Genomic DNA, 24,785 nt, shown 5'->3' on the forward strand with positions numbered 1-24,785 from the left:
TTATTTGTTAATACTTTCAACATAAAGCATACCATGCTTGTGATTTAGTAACAATTATGTGTTGGTTACAGCTTCTAGCAAGACATTGTCATTCTTTAACAAGGATATAAGAGGTGAGGTGCAAACTGTTACATTTGACACAGATGAAGTGAAGACATTATTCTATGGAAGTTTTCACAAGGTAAAAACATAAAATTATCTGGTTATTTATAGAAAAAATATGACTTCAAAATTTAAACCAATTTGTTATTTGTTAAAATGTCATGTTAAATTGGTAGAAACATAGCTGTCTTTTAAAAACAATCTTATTTTAGAGAATTTGATTAATTTCAAGATATTTAAAATAAAACAATAATTCTAATAAAGAGATAAATGGTACCAACATTTTCAATGCTTATATTTTTTCAAAATGTGAGTCATGTAGTATATATAGTATTGTATGCTTATTTTTTCTACCTACCATTTTATTTTCTTTATGTCCTTTCATTTCAAAAGCTTAATTTTTGTGGATTGTATTTTATTTGATAAAATTATTCTTTTACAGAGCACAGTAAGCTGCTTCTGCTTGCTTATTCGTTGACAAGTTACAAACATGCTAGTCCAAAAGTTATGATTATTAATAATTAGTATAAATATTTATAAGATTAACTTTTCAATGAACACACATAAATTCTCTAAAATTATTAGGAGTTCTAAGATGCATTCTTAGGGGATTGTTTATTCTTGTTGATCTTCATTAATTTTTTGTATAATCAACATCGGAGGATAACACAAACTTTATATCACATTTCTAAAGAATGATTAACTGACAAGCACTAAAGTTGAGAGCTTAGAAATGAAAAGAACTGTCTAGTTCAGGAATGGACTTTCTAATGGTATTCCTTCATCCATTGGATTGAATTAACAGGAGGAATACCATTTGGGTAACAGTATGGCACTCAGAAAATTAGTCCCTGCGCACAGAAGACAAATATTTCCAGTTCAGTCTGATTCTCAAGTGAAAATCAGACTTTCCTGTGCTTGAGTAGTTTAGCTAGATTTCTTGTAGATTCTATTCCTGAGAATCTTGGTTTCTTTCCAGAATGTTTTTCTTATTGATCAATCATTCTTCCTAAGGATCGCAAGGGACTCTCTCCTCATGGAGCTCAAAGCGGCTTCAATGTGAACATTAATGAGAAGAAAAAAAAAAAAAAACAATGAAGGAAAAACAAATGTCTCTGAGTATAATGGCATATCTACTTAACAGTTTACAGATTTCCATGATGAAGTACAGTAAAATAAATGCCTCACTGGGAAAGCAAATTCTAGTTTGACAAATATTAGCCTCAACTGCTTCTTATCTGATAATAGATGTTGAATTTGGCTAAATTCTCATGAACTTTTTTGGCTCATTGATATACCCATTAAACTTATATTTGAGTACTTGCTAAAAAGAACTATTTTATTTTTCCTTCTATACCATTGAATATATTAGAGACTAAGTCTTCTGTGAACCAACTGATAACCACTTAAAAACTATTATTTTTAAATTTTCAACTTTCATCAAATACTTCATTTTACTTAAGGGAAAAAAGGCAGTATTTTGCAGAGGTCTATAGTGACAGTCATTAATTACAAATCATGACAATTTGTTTGACATTTCCTTCTTTGCTTGCCTTGAAGAAGGGAGTCCCTTTGGATGTAGATCTCTGTTGGATAAAACATAATTGATTAATCAATTAATAAGGACTTCTCACCAGAAATAGAACACAAGTTTTTAGGTTTTATGTAATGCCTCTTCTTTTTCCTTCAGATAAGCTCTGTTTCCTCAAAGTTCTACCTTCTTTTTTCATCAGACCTTTCTTTTTTTAGTTTCTCCTCTACTTTTTCACTATGCTCTTTTTCGTCTTCCATTTCTCTACCCCATTCTTTTAACCTATTCTCATTGATCTCATCAGTTCAAGAACCAAGTTCAGGCACTATTGTCTTTTTACATTCTTTACTGATCCAAAGATTCAAACACTTTTCTTTCATTTTCCATCTAATTTGGGAACTAAACTTCTTTAGTCTTTTGGATAAGATGGAGTGGTACCCTGATAGCAGGAAATTAATGAAAATGACATGCAGGGGGCTCTTGGGAGAGAGGGTGGATAGGTTAAAAGAACTTAAATAGGGAATAGAAGACAGCTGTTGCTCCTTAAAGATTCTCTTAAGGACAAACTTTTGTGTCTCTGTTCCATTTCTGTTCCAAGTGAGAAGTTTATAAGAAGAAGCAAAAATGGATTAGATGAAAAATAAAGATTTAGGGAATGGCAGAGCTTGGGAAGGGAGATGAGTTGATAAGAGTGTTCCTATTGTTTAGTACTTTTCTGTGACCAAAAATGTTTCACAGCTGGAAAATAGGCCCTAAGTACTTGGAACAGTCCACTCTGAATGTTTTATACATGATTTTGAAATTGATGAAACGTATTGAAGAGATTGTAGCAAACTATGTTTTTAGCATGAGTTTCTTTATGGGTACTATTGACTGACATTTGCAATAGTTTTGTTACAAATTAAACTTTTTGATTTTGAAATAATTTTGGGAGGTACTATGATTTTTCAAATACTTTGTGAATTTTTGGCCCTGAGATTGTTCATACAGGAGCCAACAAATAGTTATTTTATTTTTAGCTGGATGTGGAGCCCAATGTAGGACTTGAACTCAAGACCCTGAGATTAAGACCTGAGCTGAGATAGAGAGTGGATGCTTAACCAATTGAGTGACCCAAGCCCCCCAAGTTTTAGTTCTTATTAGATAATAAATATCTTGGGAATGCATATGTAATGTTCTTGAACTCAGTATTAGAAGATTGTTCTGGAAAAATTTAAAATTTATTTTTAGTAAACTATGATCATTTTTATATAAAAGCAATCCATATGTAATTCAGACTTACAACTTAGAGATGTACCAAATTAGCATTTTGCTGGTGATTGTATATGGGAAAAATATTTACTGTTTAAAGACATTTCCAGAGATTATCTTTATCCTTATTGACTCAAAACGTTTAAGAGAATTTCTGTTCCTTTTAACTTAGAGCCAAACTTTTCATAGTAATCATCAAGTACTTACTTGAGTATTTGTGCTGTGATAAGTGGAAACGATGTCATGACTATAACTCAAAGATTACCTGCAGCCATTCCTTACATTGTTGAAATACAAATGTTTTGTTAACCATCTATCTAATAGATTTAAATTGCTGAGTGTCCTCAATATCAGATAAGAAATAAATCAACATAAGATTCTTTCCTTATAAGGAAATAGAATCTTGTATCTATTGATTACGAGAACTGAATCTCTGTAGAAGATGTGTGCTAATTCTTTACTATGTTAAGAATCTGTATGATGTGCAAGTTCTTTTTTTTTTTTTTAAGATTTTATTAATTTATTCATGAGCGACACAGAAAGAGAGGCCGAGACACAGGCAGTGGTAGGAGAAGCAGGCTCCATGCAAGGAGCACAATGTGGGACTCGACGCCGGGAATCAGGGATCATGCCCTGAGCCAAAGGCAGATGCTCAACTGCTGAGCCACTCAGGCATCCCTGTGCAAGTTCTTTTTGACTGAGATTAGGGAATAGCAAATTAAAAATGGAATTTAGCAAAATCAGTGGAAAACATTTGAGGCTTCTTTCTACTGAGTATAATATATTGATAATTTCTTAACTTGTATATGAATAGTTCTTTATAGTTAATGGAGTCATCACATCTACTACTCATCTTTAGTCATCTCAGGAAGAGTACCCATGGGAAAATAGGAAATTATGCATGTATATGTGGATGAAGACTCATTTAATTTGATGCTGTTAATAAATGACATTGATGTTGCAGCCTAATGCTTGGATTTTTAGTCTAGGACTTGATTTGGGTTAAGAATAACATAAAGAACATATTTTTTAACCTGTGATTTGACATATGCAGAAGGTAGCCAAATTTTTTCTGGGTAGAAATTTTGTAATGGGAACAAATGATCTTTTTAGGTTCATATCGTAGTGACCTCAAAAAGTGTTAAGATTTACATCGACTGCTATGAAATTATAGAAAAAGATATCAAGGAAGCTGGAAATATTACAACTGATGGTTATGAAATTCTTGGAAAACTTCTTAAAGGGGAAAGAAAATCAGCCACAGTAAGTAACATATTTTTTTCCTTGATACTTGGGGTTAAGATTGAAATAGCATTTCAAAAATAACCAATGAGTTGTTGTTTTTTTTTTTTTGTTATTCTCAGTGAGTTTTAAATTGTCAAATTTCTTAGACTGAAACATTGAAAAAGTTACATTGAGGAAATATGCTACTGACAGAACATAATAATGTGCTTGACTGCTAGAAACAAAATAAGATGTCAAAGCACCAGAGAACATCATTTAGTCATCTTGAAACAGGATCAAGTTGGAGAGTACAACACAAATAATTGCCAGGATAATCAGTGAAATCTAAAATTGCTCATTTTCTGTTCTTCAAAGATAGCAATTGTTAATACAAATTTTTGCGATCAAGACATTAAGCATTTATTACCTAATGACACAGACACGGGCTGTTGTCCTAGAGCCTATGCTCTCTCACAGAAGAGTCTGCCTCAGAAGGAAGATCAGTGTAGTGGGATAGCCAGCTGACTGACCATATTACTCATAATTTGCAGTAGCTCAAGCTTGAGGCAGGAGCATGCCAACCATATTTACAATGCTATGTAGTAAGAAAAATTTTAATGTAGAATTTTCACTTTATCAAGCTAATTAAGTTCTTATTAAATATCAATCAATCATAATATTGTTCTAAAAGCAAGATTAACATCTTTGGCTTCTATTATTATTATTTTTTAATTGCATTTACTTAATTTTCCTTTCTTCCCTGGACAGGATTTTCTTCTCTTAGATTCACAAGTGAAATTTTTATTCCACAATGTAGAAATAATTACTGCAAACTTTAAAATTGTGATTAACACCTGGAATTTTAATTTAATTAATTTTTAAAATTTTTTTAGAGATTAATAGAATAGTTAGTATGTTTAATCCTATAAATTAATAGTGATGATAATGATTACTAAGATTTATCAGCACTTTGCATGTTCCTTTTTGTTTATTGAAGTATAGGTAACACATAATGTTATGTTACTTTTAGGTGTACAACAGTGATTCAATAAGCTTATGCATAGACTTTTTATTGAAGATTGCATTTGCTCTTTAAAGAATAATTATAATAGGTTTATAAAATGATGGGTATATTCAAGCAATCTTTTCCTTTTCATCAAAGGAGCTTTGTTTTTAAAATGTAGAAAGATAGTATATACTATATTGAAATAGTTAAACTGAGAGTAATCATAAAAATTACTAACCAGCCCTCGGGTAAGAATTTATGAAAAGAAAAGCATCAGCTTTAGAATAAATAAGGAATTTCTAAAGCATTTTTCTGCAAGGATGGACTCTAAAAAGTTGATTTAAATGTGTATAGTCCTCAAATTCTTAATTAAATTAAGTCTTAATCCTAAATTAAAGAAATTAATATTCTCTTTAAAAAAACCACAGCTCTAATCAAGCATTTTATTTTAGCTACGGAAGTGAATCAGATGTGGGAATTTCACATATGCATTTTGCTTTAACTTCTCTTTCCCTTAGGCATAGGTTTTTATATTCTTTCCTTATGAAGTAAGGATCACGTTGTTCTCAAGGGTCTGAACCCTTGAGAGAGTCTTTGTGAGAAATTGACAAAGGTTAAAATGTGGAAAGGTTAATATAAAATGTTTTTCGTGCGTCTTTAGCTGATTTTGCTGTTGGTTGTTTGCAGTTCCAAATCCAGAGTTTCGATATTGTTTGCAGTCCGGTGTGGACCAGTAGAGACAGATGCTGTGATATTCCCTCTAGGGTAAGTAAAAGGGAATGGAATTGTGTCGTGGCCATAATAGTCCTCCCAGAATAAGGGATGTGGTTGCAGATGGTCAAGGAGAGGAAGTATCACTCAACAACTGAGTCTCCAGGATGGAGCTAAGGGACACACATTATGCACATGCTCATCTGCTACCACAGCTCAGGCCAGTGACCCTACCTTCGAAAGCCAGGAATACACAAAACCACATCTGGAAATTCTCCCTAACGGCCAGAGTGGTTGTGTGTAGTTAGAAAAGTCCTGCTGAGTCAGCATGTTTGATAGATCTACTTATTACAGAGCCCTCCTACTGCTTGTAAAATATCGGGATTGTACAGAATAAAAACCATTACTTTCCTGGATACCTAGGGCTTATGGTAGACATAACTATATTACTTTGTGAGATGATAGTTTTCCCTCATTGTATCTATTTAAGTGGTAATAGTTACAAAGTTGAATGTGATGATGGATTGGATGCTTTGGGCAAGCAATGAGCTGCATGCATCCATGATGAATGTATGTTATTTATTCAACAAATAAATGAGCACCTTATTGAGCACCTTTATTATAAGCCAGATAGAATTTTATGTGTTTGGGTTATAGAAGTGAAAAGTGAATATTTTAGTGGAAGTTGTGTGTGTGTGTGTATGTGTGTGTGTTGTGGCGGAGAAAAGAATTAACAAGTAGATACATACTACAATACAAAGTAGAAAGCTCTATGATGCAGAACTAATCCGGGTGAAGAGATAGAGAACCAGGTAAATCCCATCAGCCCTCAGGGATAAGGTGGGGTAAGCGAGGCCTGATGAAGTGAAGGTGCAGACAATGTGGATAAGAGAGAAACAGCATTCCAGTCAGAGGGGACTGACTGTACATGCAAAGGCCCTAAGGTCACAAAGTGCCCTAAGTATCTGAGAAATATTCGGTAGGTCAGTGGGACTGGAGCAACATGAATGGGAGTGGCAGTGGTAGGCAGTGAGATGGACAAGGTGGTGCTAATTTGCAGAACATGTACGGCCTTGTAGCCCATGGAAAGGATTTTAGATTTTACTCCGAATGAAATGGTATTGATACCTGAAATACTCAGTGTTTCTCTAACAGGATTCAACATAAGACTATTTGTAATAATAAATACAAATTATTTCTTCAGGTTGAGAAATAGATTTCCTTGTGTATGTAAGGTAAGTGGGGGGTGAAGGATTGGAAGTCATTTTGCTCTCAACTCATAGGTAAATATTCTTTTTCAAAATTTCAGAGAGATGAAGCAAAATGCCCTGCTCTTCCAAATGCTTGCACATGTACACAGGACAGCGTTGGACCTCCAGGTCCACCGGGCCCTGCGGTAAGGGAACTGCAATAGTCCTAGTTTTTCCATAGGTCTCTGGAGGGATCGTTTTGCCAATATATAGTGGATAAAATGTTTCCAGCCATCAGTATTTTCTAGGACAGAACAAGCTAAATTGCAGACCATTTTTTTATGGTATGTTTCAAGATCAAAAAAATGGAATAAACCAAGAATAAAATTTAAACACATTTGAACACATTTCATGTAGGAATGAATGATACTGGCTAGTATTCAAGAGCTTTGCTCTTACAGATGTGAATCTGGGTTTCCATCTATAATCATATGATTTTGAAAATTTCTTACACCTCCTAAAAGCTTCTTGTATGTATGTAATGGAGCCATGGTTGAGAGGCTGATACAGAACAACTTATTTAGAATCTAGGATATATAGACCTTATATAGTAGACATATCATAAGAATAACATGCAAGGAGGGAAATTTATATATGTGATGATATTATAAACTCTGGGTGAAAATATAGGGGTTTGGAATAATTTGAGGAAGAAGTCTATGACCAGGTCTATTCATGGGGGAGGGGAGACCAAGAAAGCGCAAGGCACACCATTGTAGATTGCAGTGATAGACTTCATTTATCAGCGTGGAACCCCTTGATTGTGTCAATCTAGCATCTAACCTGGTGGTTTTGTGGAGTGGAAGGGTACCTCTAAGGTCTACTAGCCTCCTTCAAGAAAATGGCTAATTAATGTAGGAAACGCTCAGAGATTCTCAGAACACCAAATTTTATCATACTTGTATCATAGCAAATAATGTAAATTGATTTTAGGTTAATTACAAATTAGCTCCTCATGTACAGAATCAAATGTCACTGGAATTACCTTCATTTATTTATTTATTTTTTATTAACAGTGACTTACCTTATTTATATTTGTAATCATAAAATTATATCCTGGGTATGACTTAGATGTTTTTGAGAAGTAAGGATTTTTCCCCCTTCTAATTATAAGGTAATATTATTGGATGTCACTGTCATATTTATTTCCTTTTTGTTCAGTGAACTCTGAATTCCTGTTATTAAAGTATACATTCTGAAATTCTGAGAGAATCAAGATACTCTACTTTTTGCATGTTATTTTCTCTGAAGAATGCGTTCGTATAATTCCAAAACAGAATTTTCTCCTTACTGTATTTAAGTAATGCTTGTTTTTTCCGTTAAAGCTCAATTTCAAATAGACTTCAAAACTTGCTAATGATTAAGAAAAGTTCAGAATGTAAAAGTGAGATACTTAAAATGTACTAGGGTTCAAAATTCTCTTTCCCCATATTTGTATGACATGTAATATTCACTTGAATATTTTGTAAGTAACTAAAGAAGTATTGATTGCCTGGAGAATACACTGCTTCTTGAAGTAATTTCTATATATCAATGTCTCCCTACTTTCCTTATTTTTACCCTGAAATGTGTTGTTACTATGTATTTTAGGGAGGACCTGGTGCTAAAGGTCCCAGAGGTGAAAGAGGAATCAGCGGGGCAGTTGTAAGTATATTTTAGAGTGCATTTAAAATTCCATGTATATGTTGAAGTCTGATTGTTAAAATTTCCACTAATGGGATATGTGAGCTTGAGCAAATTAGTGCAAGTGTAGTGTGCTTTAGGAATATAAATACTTACGTCTTGTCTCTGGTTGTCAAAATGATGGATTAGACCAGCCAGAGAAAGAATTGTCCAAGGCAGCTCACTCCTGTAGGAATTACAATGTAGGAAATCTGCCCAAGAACCTAAGGGTTCTGCTGCAACATGGAGCCACAGAGCATAACTCAGACATCAGTTGGAAGACCCACAGGGAGCTGAGTCTTGCTGGAAAGCTGGAGAGCTTCAGGAGCAGTTGTGCTGCTTTTTTTTCACCTGTCTCAGAGAAAGAGCTGAGTGGCCACGTATGCCACCTTTCTACCAGGTCCATACTGGTCTTCCATAAAACAACTCAAGTTTAATTAGGGAGGTCTATTATGAAGATAATGTGTACTTTTGGTCATAATATTACTAATGATAAGCTAACCCACTTAGGAAAGGGTGAGGCTGGGATGCTATCTCAGGTCCCTGACTCTCAAGTATGCACCTTTTCCACCTGGATATGTTGCAAAGAAGCTCTAGTTCCAGCACAGAGCATCTTCTTAGTGAATATCTGTTTTCTTGCTTCATTTATAAATGCATTAGTCCCAGAAATAAGCCCAAGTCAAAGAGAAATCAAGACTAGCTTACACTAAGTCAAATCCACTGAAATTCAAGCTTTGATCTCATATGAATTCATGAATATAAATACATGAATATATCATATTCAGTGGTTTTACTTCTCTTAAGAATCTACTTCTAATGGGACTTTTGGAAATTTAAGTGCTTTTGAGAATTTATTGCCCTTTTCAAATGTTCTTTAGTGAGTAATAGAAGGAGGAAAGGAATGGCATTAATAAGTGCTTTTATAGGTATGTAGATTTCTAAAATGCATACAGAAGTGATTGATGTCTTAAAGTTATGATGATAGGCTTCTAATTGGGTATTATTAGCACTGGATGGTCATTACATGACTTTGTGGTTGTTTCTCTCTTATGTGTTTTAGGGGCCTCCTGGCCCTCGTGGAGATACAGGTCCTCCAGGCCCTCAGGGACCCCCAGGCCCCCAGGGACCCAACGGACTCTCTATTCCCGGAGAACAAGTAAGCTCAAAGGCTTTCTGTATTTCAGTGAGGATGGTGAATTAATATTAAGTTAAACTGGAATATTTTACTGTATTTTGCCAAACTCAAATGTTTTCTGAGAATTCAATAAGGTTTTTGTTGAGATAACTTCCCATGGCTATAATTTCAGATATGTAAATAGTGTATATAATAACTTATAAATGTGTAGATAAAATTATTGTCACTAACTTGACCTTTAAAAAGTCATAGGTAATGCATATATCCTCCAGCATCCTGTAAACTTTGAAATTACTTTCAGACTTGGTAGGCCTTGGCTAATATTGATAATCTTGAGGCAAGCTTGCATTGTTTATCTAGGTCATTACGTCCTTAAAAAAACCTTTTAAATAAAATGTTGACCTTTTGTTCCAAATGCGAATCTGAAGTTATAAAAGGTGTTTTACCCTTTAAGACTGATATTTTATTTAACTACTACCATTTTTTCTATACCTTAAAATAAACAAAAAAATATAGTATATAAATAAGAATTTGATACCTGCATAGTCTTAAAATCAAGTCTAAACTCCCGTCTAAGATACCTTAATAGAGGACAGATAAAATTTTTTTGACGCTTAGAGGAAAACAATAGATATCAGATATAGCTAGAAATGAGACATGTGGAGGGATAGGGCTTTCTCGCTCAAAAGGCTTGACTGAATCTACTTTTAGCTGCTTATGTCCAAAAGGAGTTTGGGAGCTTTTACCTATCTTATTACTATTATTAAATTAAATTTATCAGTTTTAATTAATTCAACTTTGCCTTTGTAACAAATGTCTTCTAGCATGTAGTTATAAAAACCAAAATTATGTTACAACATAATGTGCATTGACAATCTTTCTATTAAAATTAGCACCTAATTAAATATATTAAATAAAAAGAATAGTTTTTTCCCTTCAAATTTTATTTCCATGAAAATCCCTTATGTTAAACTATGTTCTTTTAAAGTAGGTATACCATTCCATAATTATGTAAAATTATCCTATAATATTATAAGAACACAGCACTTATAGTTTAAAAAGTGAGCATCAATCCAAAAAATGATTTATTCATCTACCTTCCAAAACGTGTTTACATTGGATTTATGAAGTGATGGAGATTTCAGAAGTGACTCATGTCTTCCCTTTTCACTTAATCTCTGTAAAATGCCTGAGGACTGTTTTCCCATTGCTGCCCTAGGGTCGCCAGGGGATGAAAGGTGATGCTGGAGAGCCAGGGCTTCCCGGCCGAACAGTGAGTTGTTCTTGAAGTTGTCTTTTCTTTCACTTGTCAAGGACTATTTGAAAAGTTGTCCCCCAAGTGCCCCAAAAGGTGAACCCAGGCGAAGCAGCAAAGCAGAAGCCAGCCTATGTGCTTCCCATGAATGACCACTTCATTCTGTGGTTATAGTTGTCACGTTTGTGCTGTTCAATTCAGGTGTCAGCTTATTGACAATCATGATTGTACTATATGGCTGGCACTGTACTTTGTTCTAGTTTCTGTTTCTTTTCAGAGCTCCCTGATATATTTTTTAAAACACTTTATTAATTTATTTGAGAGAGAGAGAGAGAGAGAGAGAGCCAGAGCATGCATGAATGCACAAGCAGGAGGAGGAGTGAAGGGAGAGGCGCAGGCTCCCTGCTGAGCAGGGAGCCCCATGTGGGGCTCTATTTGGGGACTCTGGGATCATAACTGACTGAGGCACCCAGGTGCCCCCACCCTTGAAAACTTTTTCAAACATTTGGGAGAATAAGACGTATCTTTTCTCATATAGGAACTATATTACAGCTTTTCATTTGTTTGCTTCCTTTTGTGTAGGGAACCCCAGGATTACCTGGCCCACCAGGACCAATGGGACCTCCAGGAGATAGAGTAAGTTTTCTGGGGCAGACTCTATTGATGTTGGATATGATACCACATTATTGCCTATTAATTAAGAACCCTCCACAATTCAGTTTGCATGGCTGGAAATTTAGGATTCACAGATCTTGTGGGAGTTTGCTGAAAAACTAGTATCAGTGGACCCCCTAACACAAGATCAATCTCAAGGTCTATGAAACAAAATGGTGGGACTTTCGGCAGGTCCTTGAAATTTTCATTTTGGGAATTAAAAAAAATATATCCTATTAGAAAAAAGTTCTTAAGAGGAGTTTTAGCTGATTGGAAAGAGATTCAAGAATCCGAACAAATTCTTTTAAATTCTAAGATAAATTTTTTTATAAGGCAGCTTTTCTGTAACTCTGAGAGTAGTCAAAATTTCCATGGCATTTTCTATGAGGTCAGAACATCTTTCCTAACACATGTAGAGTTCAAATTCCACTTTTACACCTTGAGGATGGGCTAGACAACTGGCGGTTAATAGGAATTTTGCTCATTTGTGGCAGCTTTCAGGTCCCTCTTGATTTATGATGGGATCAGTGCAGGAAACCTTATCTTTTCTAGGATAAGTAATGAGAAGCACAGTGAACATAATTTCTGTGTTCTATTCTACCTTACAGAAACATTTGGTTTCATAGGAAATGACGAATACTTTAATAAGAGATGTTAGTGTCATTGACTTTTCAGTATCTTAGGGTTCAGACAACAGCCCAAGAGTAGTCTATATTCTGACTAATCAAGTTAAACCTTGTGATTAGCAGCAGGATCTGAGAGAGCTAGCACTGGAATAGCTGTCACTAAGACACTCATTTGCTTACTTAAATACCTCTGAGACATTGGGCAGAAGAGGAAGGTAATTCAGTTGGAGCAAATATCTGCCCAGATAATACCAAATGGTGGATGATATGCCAGTGAACTTTGTTTGCCTACTTCTGAGTTTGGGGGAGAGAGAAGTCAGAGAGAAAACTGTGATCTTTAGAAATCTATGACTTGGAGGGGGTACTTATATAATACATTCTTCTGACTCTTTTGAGACTGGCACTTCAGTTTTTTTGAATTCTTATTTTACAATAAAAGACAATAGTAAGATTGCAGAGGTAACAAGTCAGTCTCTTCAGTGAGCAAACAAAACCAAAGGCACTGCAATCAAGAAGTGATGATGGGCTGATGCACTTGGTGTTCTTGTTATGGAAGTCTTGTTGGACTCATCATGTCCAGCCAGTGTGGGCTTTCTGCAGATACAGTAGGTCACTAGTGATGTCCCATCAACAGGCACTCCCTGAAGTGGTCAGGCAACCATTGGCATCATCACTGCTTCTCTGAAAAATGACAGAATGGGAAGGTTCTATGCTTTTTTGCTTTTTTGCTCTCAAACTCTAATCCGTGAATCCAACTTTGTGGTGAGGCCGCCCAGATCTCCCTGACTGAGAGTGAGATAACTTCTCAGGAAATCATTCCGCTGTTTCCCACCTAGCCTTTTTTTTTTTTTAAATTTTGTTTATTTATTCATGAGAGAGAGAGAGAGAGAGAGAGAGAGAGGCAAAGGGAGAAGCAGGCTCCATGCAGGGAGCCCGATGTGGGACTTGATCCTGGGTCTCTAGGATCACATCCTGGGCCTAAGGCAGGCTCCAAACCGCTGAGCCACCCAGGCTGCCCAGCCCACCCAGCCTTATTCACCTACCTACCACTTTGTTTCCTACCATTAATGCTGAAATAGGGTGCACAGCTGATAGAACATAAACAACTTTGTCAAGTTAGATAGACTTTGGTATAGGCATCTTGGCTAGAATAAAAATAAAGGAAAGAAAGAAACTTGAACTCTGTGGTGGAAGAGAAGAGAAGAAAGCTTAGGAGACCAAGCCTAAGGACCACAGTGAGGAAGGAAGAAGACTTGTTACCAAGATGGAGTTGGTAGGAATTGGATGCATGGGTTGTCTTTAGCATAGATGATTTTCAAAATGAGGCACGGCTTTGGTGACCTTTAGAAAAAAACAAAAGAACTGCACCTATAGGTATTGAATACATGTGTATCTTTGAAAACAACCATAGGTCTTCTCAGCCAGCCTCACATAGGGGGAAGCAGCAATAACCACTCCAGCTTTGATAAAGGAGAATAAAATAAAATTATAGCAGAAAGTTCTGCAGATAGCTCGGTGGGCAGACCTTCTGTGGACATCAGAATAAAATCCTCTTCACCCCAACTCAGATGTATGTTTCTTCTAAAATAAAATGGTTGACCAGACCTAAATGTTCATGGATGGACAATTTTTATATATAAAACATTAAAAAAGAAGGAAATCTCTAAAAAAGAAGGAAATCCTGTCATTCACAACAGCATGGATTAAGCTTGAACCTGGGTGACATTATAGTAAGTGAAATAAGCCAAGCTCTGAAAGAGAAATATTGCATGATCTCACTTATGTATGGGATCTAAGAAAAGTTGAACTCATGGAGACAAAAAGTAGAATGGTGGTTGCCATGGGCAGAGATGAGGGGGATACAGAGAGATGGTTAAAGGTGTAAAGTTCCAGTTGTTATGTAGGATGAATGAGCCTGGGAGATCTAATGCATAGCATGACGACTGTAGTTAATAATACTATATAGTACACTTGGAATTTGCCAATAGAGTAGATCTTTAAATGTTCTCACTGCATTCAAAAATGATAACTATATGAGGCAATGCATATGTCAGTTATCTTGGTTGTGGTAATCATTTCACAGAGTCTACGTATATCAAAACACCATGTTGTGCACCATAAGTATATACAGCTTTTATTTGTCAATTATACTTCAATAAAGCTGGGGGAGGGGAAAGAAAGTGATTGATCAGAAAGTTCTTAAGCTGACTGAAGGAGGATTATTCAGAAATATAATGCTTACCTAAACTAACAAATAAACAAAGAGTGACCTATATAGACATTGGAGAAATTTAGGTGGAAGAAATGCAATTCAAGCTGTCTAAGCAATTCTACCAAGATCATTTTTGCTTCTCAAGTGGCTCTCAGAAGCGGTGTTGATGTAACATCAGATGAACTTGGAGTCTGTTTTTTGTTAAGCAGGCCTGGATCTCCCAGAAACAGTCTTTATCTGTTTAAGTGTCTGGAAAAAAAATAGGGGGTGGTGGCCGTGGAATATTTCTAACACTATTTTAAAGAAATAATTTAAACTTCCTCTGTTGTAAAATCAATGGAACCATGGATATTTAATGCAGGCAGTTATCCAAATGCTCTTGATTTTTGCTAGAATCCAAGAATATGGATGAAATTATCACTCCTATTCCCTGTAGAAACTGAGACAAAAATCTCCTTTGACAGAGGAATGCAAGAACTATAAAAAAGACCTGACTCAGAAATCCTCTGCTGAATTTCAGAGATCTCTCTGTTGGAATGAGTGCTAACTGGGTAGCAGAGTGACTCATTCTAGTTAGAGGTCATTTGGCACCGTACAGACGTAGGTCGTGAGAGCCACAGAGCAAGGCCACACAGCCAAGCATGGTGTTCCTGGGGCACATCTCTCTTCCTAGTCAACCTGACACCCATGCGGATCTGACCTTTCATGTGAGATGAGGAAAGATAAACACTGAAAACAATTAGCTGAGGATTTGAGGATTTTCTTTTGAGTGGAAGGCACTTAAGAGAACTTCCACTTTTCTGGGGTTGGAATGTGGGAAGAAATGCCCCAGGAGTGGAGACACCAGTAGTCCTGCCCTTGGCTATCTGGCCATTGCTTAGGAAGCGAGGGAGTTTTTAATCAGGTAGTTGGCCTCTCCTTCATCTAATATGATACATGAGCTCTGGTCAGCAACATTTCTTTTCCTGCCACTTTGATGCTTTTGGGGCTAGTTTGTGGACATTGACTTTTCAGTAGAAAGGGTTCGCCTTGCTCTAGGCTTCCTCACACTCGTACAAAAGCAAAAGCGAGCATCTTTATAGAGGAGTCTACCATCTTAGGAGAAGATTAGTTTGACTCTTAAAATGACTTTATTTATTACTATATAGCTATATAGATGAATAAGTATGGAAATTATTCATTAAAAGGCATAAAGTAAATTGGAAAGCATTTTTTGGGGGGGGTATATTGGTCTTCGTATTGGAAGGTTACTTGCAAGTGTGTACTTGACCCTTCACTCTGAGCAAGATCTTTTGCGTCTTTCCTTTTCACTCAGTTGTTATTTCACTAATCCATAATTAATTTTATGTTTACAATAGGGCTTTACTGGAAAAGATGGTGCAATGGGACCCAGGGGCCCCCCTGGGCCACCGGTAAGAAATGAATGAGTTCCATTGTTGTCTCCCCCCACCCAAACCCTTCCCCCATCTGCTAGGGAAAAGCCCAGTAGCCTGGCCTTTGGGAGACATTCCATCAGTGCTGTGGGGTACACTGTCCAGGGAGTGTTTTATTTTCCAAAATCAAAATGAGCTACAGAAAACTGTTGTGTTAGAATGCAGAATCTTTCTTTTTCATCAAATTATATTTGAAAAACAGAAAAACATCCCTGACTGAGTTGACCATTAGCTGGTTAGGTGCTCCATCCTTTCAACACCACATTGAGTGGTAGGGTTTTAAGACCTACTTGTTACTTTCTGTTCTAAAATTTTAAGAATCGGTGGTTTGTGATATTTCAATTTTAAGGATATTTATTACTGAGCACTATCAGTCATCACCTAAGTAGATCTTCTATTTTTTTAAAAATTTTTTAAAGTTTTTTTTTTTTAAATTTGTATTTATTTATGATAGTCACAGAGAGAGAGACAGAGGCAGAGACATAGGCAGAGGGAGAAGCAGGCTCCAAGCACCAGGAGCCCAACAGGGGATTCGATCCCGGGTCTCCAGGATCGCGCCCTGGGCCAAAGGCAGGCGCTAAACTGCTGTGCCACCCAGGGATCCCCTAAGTAGATCTTCTAATTAAGATCTTTGGGGAAAATACTCAGCCAATGATTTGGAAAGTGGCATCAATATACTTGCATCTGAGGTGAGATAATAATGAACTTGTTTGAGGTGATGGATGCTCTTCATGTCTTGTGGTAGAATAGGAAGACTTGAGAGCATGTGTTAAAATAATTTTATTATTTATGCTCAATAGATATGTTCTCAGGTAGAGGAGAAGTTATGTGCATAGTAAACCTGCATTTTAAAGCTCTATTTACCACAGAGTCTACTTAATATTTGTATAATTGACAAAGTAAAGGATTAACTGTATAACAAAATTTGATGATTCCATTTTAAGGAAATTTTAGGCTTTAGAACATAAAATATTGGTTAGTAGCTATTATAAATATTCTATGAAAAATATGGGTGAGATTTTTAAAGCTGTGTTAAAAGCAACAGGGAGAAATTCTTTTGGTTTGGATGGGATGAAGAGTGCTGACATGATAGAACAAAGTGGAAATGTAGAGAAAGCACCAAAGAAAAAGTGAATTTCTAGGCTGTGAGAGGGACTCCCCGAAACAAGCGAAGACTGCCACAGTGGCTCCCGATTCAGCAGAAACCCAGCTACTCCGCAACCAAAGTTTTCACTCCTGTCTTTGGTTGGGTTTTCTGGTTTTGTAATAGAAGTAAACTAAAAAAACAGGGATTCCTTTCTGCAAATTCATTTTGTAACCAATTTGCTAGACTCGAAGTCTGTGAATTGTGAAACTGATCCTATGTATAGATTCTTTTCAAACGGTCTTAAAATATATTTTAGAACTAGACACCCCATAAGAGTAAGAATTTTTGAGGTATTTTTTCTTCATGCTGTCTTAAAATTTGGTTTTGCTCTTCCCTATCATATGCTGCTTCTGTGAAAGGCTTTTAAAGCTGGCCACGTTTGTTAGTTTACTTTAGATGGGATTTTTTTTTCATTGTTCATTCCCTTTCTCAGCCTGGCTTGTGTGTTGCAGGGAAGCCCAGGCTCCCCAGGAGTCACAGGACCAAGTGGGAAACCAGGAAAACCCGGAGACCATGGCAGACCAGTAAGTGGACAGATTGCGTGTGGAAAGTCATTTTCCTGTGGTCATAAATAACGAGGGTGCTGCAAGGCTTTGGCCGATTTATGTTGTCTCTGCCGTAATGGGTTTGAAGCATTTGTTGAAACTATGCTAAACCCACGGATTTAACTTGGTACTGGTTCTAAAGTTTTTCTCTCTGAGTTATAATATTCTGGGTTGAAAATTGTGGTCATAGGGTTTCTTTAAAAGGAGAATGGGATTTTGAGCCAAGACACATATTTCTGCACTGTATAAACACTCAAGGCTGGGTCAGCAGAATGATTCTTTTTATTTAGGAGTGGTATGCTGCTTAAGATAGAAAAAATACATGATGGTGGTGCATGGCGCCTCCGGCCATAGTTTGCAGATGCTAACCTTCCTGAAGGTCAGCCAGCCACACATTCACTTATTTCTTTTTCATTGAGGATGCTAGAATAGTAGTCCTAGTATTGAAAGGATTTTTCTAATCCACTACTTAACTTTTTTATACTCCCCTGCTCCAACTTACATACAGTTTAACTTTCTTTCAGTCAGATGGTTTGGTTAAAGTAATAGTTATATGGCATTATGTGCGTGTGGGGTTTTAAGGTTAGTCTCTCCAAAACTGAAGTTGAAGTTCCGAAAATTACAGATCCAGAAGTATTTATAATGACTGTTGAGCATCATATTCTTCTTTACAGCCTTTTTCTCATTTGCGGATGAAGTGTGAAAGTATTTTCAGCAGTTTATTTGTCCGAGTTGAATTCTAAAAGATAAAAATTTACCTTGAAGATAATGAAGCCCAAACATTAGCAATGACACAGATCCATCAGGGCTGTTCTCTGGACAGACCTCTTTTTTTTTTTTTTTTTTTTTTTAAAGTATTGTCCAAGTTATATAAACCCAAGCTTAAAAGCTGTTTCATGTCAAAGAAACTTAGGGTCGAATCTTTATGTGACATGGCCTGCCTTCTATGTTTACATAAAATTAAGCAAGCAGCATAAAGATGAAAGGATTCCTGATATACTTTACAATCTGTGTGTGCTCTAGCACATGAATTTATTACTCTTTTCCTCAATGAATCATGGCAGAAACTTCACAAGAGCAGTTAAAAGCACATGAAGCTTTTCTACCCATTCACAATTCTGTTTCATTGGAGTCTGACTGAAATGGAGTCCCACATAAGAATATGCCTGATGTAGTTGATGACTGGAGCTAGAAACCTAAAAGAAACTTCTGGTTCTTTGACTTGAAATGTGATCTCTAGATACTGGCAGTAAAGATGGTTTCTATAAATCATCTATACTACGACAATCTCAGAGTGGCAGTAAATTAAAACACACACACACACACACACACACACACCAGGAACAATCTCAAAGTAGCAATAAATGTAGGAGAAAAAATTCATTGCAACTTACAGAAGGCTCCAAATAAATAATAATAGTGTTTTGATAAGAATCTAGTATTTTTGGCAAAGGGAGCACCAAACTTCAGTTTCTTATTACAATTTGGTAACGTTGATTTGGACTTTACCTACCCTCTTGCTCCCTTTATTTTCCTCCTCCTTCTAAGGTGGAAAATTGCTCCTTCTTTTCTTGTCTTACCTTTAATTTCTAAAACTAAAACTAGCAGATGGGCGTGTAACGGTCTTAGCAAAGAGCTGGGCTCCCACTGTTAGCTCATGTCATTAGCTATTGTAACCATTTGGTATCTTGTTAACTTGTAATACACGATGTTGTATGGTGATGTTTTAAGGAACTGCTTGTGGAATGTTCCTGACCATTTACTCAACACCTGCTTGTTTAGTGCCTAAATGTGCTAATCCGTGTTCCAGGGTCTGGGGATACAAAAAGTTTGTGTGAACAAGACAAAGTCTTGGTCCTCATGGAGATCCTGGGGGATGTAAACCAAAAATGTGTAAATAAACAATACAGTTTTTGGTGGTGTTGAGTGATAAGAAGAAAAAGGAAACAGAGTCAGGGGTTGGGGAATAATTGTGATAGTGAGAAGGTGACTATTTTAGACCTGGTAGTCAGGGAGCGCATCTGAGGAGCTGACACTGTAGTGAAGTGAGGGAGGAAGCTGTCTGAAGATCTGTGGGGAGAAGATTCCAGGTAGGAACAAAAGCCTCTAGTGAGGAATGAGTCTGGTTTGTGAAGGAACAGCAGAGAGGCCGGCATACCCTAAGTGGAGCGAGTTGAGGGGGAGAGGGCTAATAGACAAGGTCAGACAGCTGGGCAAGGTGATCATGTAGACCACCTAGCCGATGATAGGGAATTCTTATTTTATGCTAAGTGTTATGGGAAGCCCTTAGAGGCTAAGGAGTGACGGAATCTCATTTCCCTTTAAAAAATATCACTCTGGCTTCTGGGTGGAAAATAGACTCCCTAGGGGCAAAATGGGAAAACAAGAAGACCAGTGAGGAAGATACTGGAGTTCAGTCAAAATTCTGGAGACTGTAAAAAGTGGTTTGGTTTGGGGTATTACCTGAGCATCGGGTTTGTCAATGGTTTAGATGTTCCTTCCATCATAGCAGTTGGCCGTCCAGAAACACATTATGGAAGGACAAAAACTTGCACTATAGAAGACTTTTTTAGAAAAAAAAAAAAAAAAAGACTTTTTTCGAGATCCTCTCATGGCCAGTGAGAGGCTTGACAGAGTAGGGACAAATATTCTGTGGCTGTGTTTAGATGTGGGACCTCAATTTGAATTGAATTATTTAGTAAGAGAGACACGATTCCTTTTATACCCAATGTACACACACACACACACACACTAATTGGAAGAAGTTAGAGATACATATTTAGTTAGGAAACTGACCAAAAGCCCACTGGTTCTTATTAGAACTGAAGCAAGATTAACCTCATGGATGATGTACAATAAGAAGCTGAGCTACCCAGCCACGGTGATGTAAAGGAAAGGTATCAAGGGCAATTTCTCATCCATATTTTAGTTCCAGGCTTAAATTGTGAACAGCATCATAAATGTCTGCAGAGTACATAATTTATAAATGTGTGATCATAAAATTTACATCTCAGTACTAATTTGGAGGGTATTTGCTTCTGAGACAGAGAGAGACAGAAAAAGGCAGAAAGATTCCCTTTTACAGACAAGCAAAATGTGAGTAACCTGGATATAAATATGTTGTGTCATTTTGTTAATCTGTTAGAAAGCAGAACTTGCTCTCTTTCATTGTCACCTGCCTTCATGAATCATTTTAGATCATGTTTGTCAGTTTCTCATCTATGAAATTCCTACATTTCAGGGTCCATCTGGATTGAAAGGAGAGAAAGGCGATAGAGTATGTATTTCTTAAAATCTGATTCACATTTATTTTGTGTGTTAAACATTGAAGTCTGAAACTATAGAAATAATATGCTAATGATTCTCATTGATTTAATTAACAAGGGAGACATTGCTTCCCAGAACATGATGCGAGCAGTTGCAAGACAAGTCTGTGAACAATTGATAAGTGGTAAAATTTCTTTTATTTTTAATGTATGAATGGTTTTTAAATTTATTGCAGGAAAATGCAGAGTTTGAGTCATAAAGTTTCTAAGATATATGGTTCTTTTTTAAAATTTATTTTATTTTTTAAGATTTTATTTATTTATTCATGAGAGACACAGAGAGAGAGGCAGAGACACACACAGGCAGAGGGAGAAGCAGGCTCCATGCAGGGACCCCGATGTGGGACTCGATCCCAGGTCTTCACCCTGAGCTGAAAGCAGCCACTTAACCGCTGAGCCACCTAGGCGTCCCTAAGATATATGCTTCTATTTCATTTCATTTCATTTCATTTCATTTCATTTCATTTCATTTCATTTCATTTCATTTCATTTTGTATTTTTATATATTATGAGTTTTGTATCTGGTTCAATAAAACTACTGATATTTTAATGACCATCATTAGATAAAGTAAGAATCCAAAGTAAAATAATAGTCTGTTTTCCTATACTAAATCTGATACAAAATCATATTTTGAAAGGGCTTTCGAATTTCCTTATTAGGATTTTCAGTGATCGTCATCTGGGTATATGTAGAAGCAGCAAACATTGGATTTTTAAAGTTATAAACTTTAAGTTATTCTATGACTTTAAAGAAGGAAGCCCATCAAGATTAATTTGATCACAGAAAGTACATTTTAATGGGGACCTTCTTATTGCCTTCTTATTTTTCACATATTCTTCCTTCTTATTCAATGAAGCCTACCATGTAATAAAGCTCAGTGCCCATGAACTGAGTATGGCCTTAAACTTGAGGTTCCCTCTTTCAGAAGTCTTAATAGTGTTTCTTCAAGTGTGATCCTGAGGAACACCTGCAATAGAATCACCTTGTTGAAAACGAGGGTTCCTGGGCCACACCTTAAGCATATTGAATCATTATCTTTGGAGATGAGGCCCAGAAATCGGTATTTTTCAATGGCTCCCACAGGCGATTCCAATTTATACTACAGCCTGATTATCATTCTTAGGTACACACAAAAATGGTATAATTCCTTAATTTGAGAAAGGTTCTCTTTTGAGTGACATCTTCTGGCAAACCACAGGGCTTTATATCAGAGCCATATTAAACTTTTACAACTCTTTTATGGTTTATAGTAATGTTGTCAGTATTATTGGTCAGTATTTTGTGGAGACAACTGTTTATCAGGGATCATTTTGTCCTGCACAGCTGGAGTGTTTTATTTTATTTTTAGGCTTCTAATTAGAATGTGTCCTGGAGGGGGAGGAATAGAGATGGATTTCACTAGGCACTAAGAGAAAAGATTTCACCATCTCATCCCTTCCTACTGGGTTTCTCATTAACAAGTCTTATTTCTGTTTGTAGGTCAGATGAGCAGATTCAATCAGATGCTGAATCAGATTCCGAATGATTATCACTCCAGTCGCAACCAACCAGGCCCACCAGGCCCCCCAGGCCCCCCTGGCAGCGCAGGAGCCAGAGGAGAACCAGGACCTGGGGGGCGACCAGGCTTCCCCGGCACTCCAGGGATGCAGGGACCCCCAGGTGAACGAGGTGGGTGTCTCCGGCTGCTATGCAGGGAAAAGGAAGGAGTTTGCAAGTGTGGGATTTGGGACAGGTTGAAAAGCACATGGAAGACTGAACTTGGCAAACTGCTTTAACTATTCTTGTTTGGACAGCCCCAGAAGAGCTGTGTGTCCATGAACCTGTCTTTTTATTTAGGCAGCCCCAGGCCATCAAGATCCATATCACAGAACACAGGAAGATTTTGTCAGGAGATCTCAGTAAAGATAATGCTATGCTCTGATTGTTGCTGTCATTGTTGATGGAGGAAACTGTATTTTGGCAAAATCACTCAGATGTTAAAATCTGATTAATTATTGTGACTGGCAAGAGTTGGGCACCAACTGAATGTACTAAAGAGCCCTACAGTTTTAGCTCCGAATTCTTTTGGTTCCTTTATTCAGGGCCTGGCATTGGTTTTACGTGTTTGTTTGGCTTTAATTTCATGGTAGATAAGTGTCATTGTAGGAAAAGAAGAAAAATAAGATTATTTGATTCCAGATGTGTCAGGACTCTGGGTGTTTGCTTTTGTTAAAGCAGCAGTTCATGTTCCGGAGAAGGCTTAGATGCTTCTGTAATTCTGATGGTTTGGATGCTATGCAATGATGGGGCTACCAAAGATAAGATACCTTTAAGGTGTTTCTCAATGAGTTGTAACTATTTATTCAAGATCCTGTTCTTAATTACTGTTTCTAAAATATATATATATTAGACATGTTTGTTTTCTTCAAATAATTTTTCCCCTGACTTGTAGCCAGATTTGTTTCTTGGCTATGAATCTGGAATTACCCAAATGTCTAGAAAGAATTTGGCTTCAGGAGTGAACTTCTGTGAAAAATTAGGTTCTGCTTTCACTAAAAGAAGTGGATTACTTGAGTTAAGCATTACCAGTTAAGATGAAAACTACGTGTGTCCAGATCATTTTCTCCCTGTGCTTTCTCTTTTTGTCCTTGCTTAGGTTTGCCAGGAGAGAAAGGCGAAAGGGGTATTGGGTCACCAGGACCTCGAGGGCTGCCTGGCCCCCCAGGTATGTTTGCCAGGACATCAAATAAGTAAACAGCACAAGTACTGAGAGAGGATACAACCTCAAGAGATTCACCATCTCATCCTGTTAGCTCCAGGCATGCCTGCCATCATGAATATATTTTAGCAAGAAGTTCAGCTTGTATAACCTCCTCATTTTTATGTTCTCTTTGTTCAAAAAACTGTTTGAATACGTTCTATTAAGCAGTTACTAGAACTTTAATATATGAGGGTAGGAGTTTTAGTTACACAGAGGGTTGCTGTTTTTGTTTTAATGGAATTCCTCTTTGTTTTGTTTGGCCACATAGACTTTAAAGATGGTGTTATTTCCTGTTTCTTCTCATATTCTTCAAGAAGTTGCTAGCAGACAGAAAATATATCCTCGCTAAAAGCCTGACATGTTGCAAGATTTCATTCATAGTTTCTTTATTGATGTTTTGTAGAGAAATAATAGTCATCTAGTTGTTTTATGCATTTCATTTACTAGATTGAAAATGGATTTTTGTTTTTCTTCATTTTAAGATCCACGAGACCCTGGTAACCAAGGTCAGCCTTCGTGGTTAAATCTTTACATTTATGTTAACCATAAATAAGTATGGTTAAATCTTTACATTTATGTTAACCATAAATAAGTATAACTTGATCCAGAAATAATATTACTTCACGTAGTCTGGAGGTGTGGAGCAGGCACTCCCATGTTTTCCTGGCAGTCTCATGTGGTTAATATAGCCATTTCCTTCAGATAGCTTTATCTCTGTAAGAGTGGGAGCTATCCAGGGAACTCATTGATATCTTTAGTTTGGCTTAATTCTTGGCAAGTCCAATTTTCTTTGGATAAAATCGTTAAAGTCGTTGTATATCTATCATTAACTCTTGATGGATGATGACTGGTAAGAAAGTTCCACACTGCTTCATACCAGTGATCTTTTAAGGAAATATTTTCTTACCATACCCTAGTGAATCGTCTAGTCTTGAGAATTGTTGATTGCCTCAGGAGATATATTTAACAAAAGG

At 36.6% G+C, this 24,785-nt stretch overlaps 1 protein-coding gene across 3 annotated transcripts in view; it reads left to right on the top strand.

Annotated features, from left to right (window-relative positions):
• COL12A1 (collagen type XII alpha 1 chain) overlaps positions 1–24,785 on the top strand; it is a 116,261-nt gene that overhangs the window by 87,994 nt on the left and 3,482 nt on the right. For all 3 annotated transcript variants that reach the window (XM_072832326.1, XM_072832325.1, XM_072832327.1), the window contains 14 exons: positions 72–181; positions 3,998–4,147; positions 5,802–5,879; positions 7,135–7,221; positions 8,666–8,719; positions 9,798–9,893; positions 11,092–11,145; positions 11,710–11,763; positions 15,978–16,031; positions 17,652–17,723; positions 20,986–21,021; positions 21,129–21,195; positions 22,551–22,739; positions 23,707–23,775. In XM_072832326.1, coding sequence (XP_072688427.1) covers positions 72–181; positions 3,998–4,147; positions 5,802–5,879; positions 7,135–7,221; positions 8,666–8,719; positions 9,798–9,893; positions 11,092–11,145; positions 11,710–11,763; positions 15,978–16,031; positions 17,652–17,723; positions 20,986–21,021; positions 21,129–21,195; positions 22,551–22,739; positions 23,707–23,775 — 1,170 coding nt within the window. The remainder of the gene's footprint in view (positions 1–71; positions 182–3,997; positions 4,148–5,801; positions 5,880–7,134; positions 7,222–8,665; positions 8,720–9,797; positions 9,894–11,091; positions 11,146–11,709; positions 11,764–15,977; positions 16,032–17,651; positions 17,724–20,985; positions 21,022–21,128; positions 21,196–22,550; positions 22,740–23,706; positions 23,776–24,785) is intronic.

Source organism: Canis lupus, chromosome 7, assembly GCF_048164855.1.
Source record: "Canis lupus baileyi chromosome 7, mCanLup2.hap1, whole genome shotgun sequence".
Taxonomy (NCBI): Eukaryota; Metazoa; Chordata; class Mammalia; order Carnivora; family Canidae; genus Canis; species Canis lupus.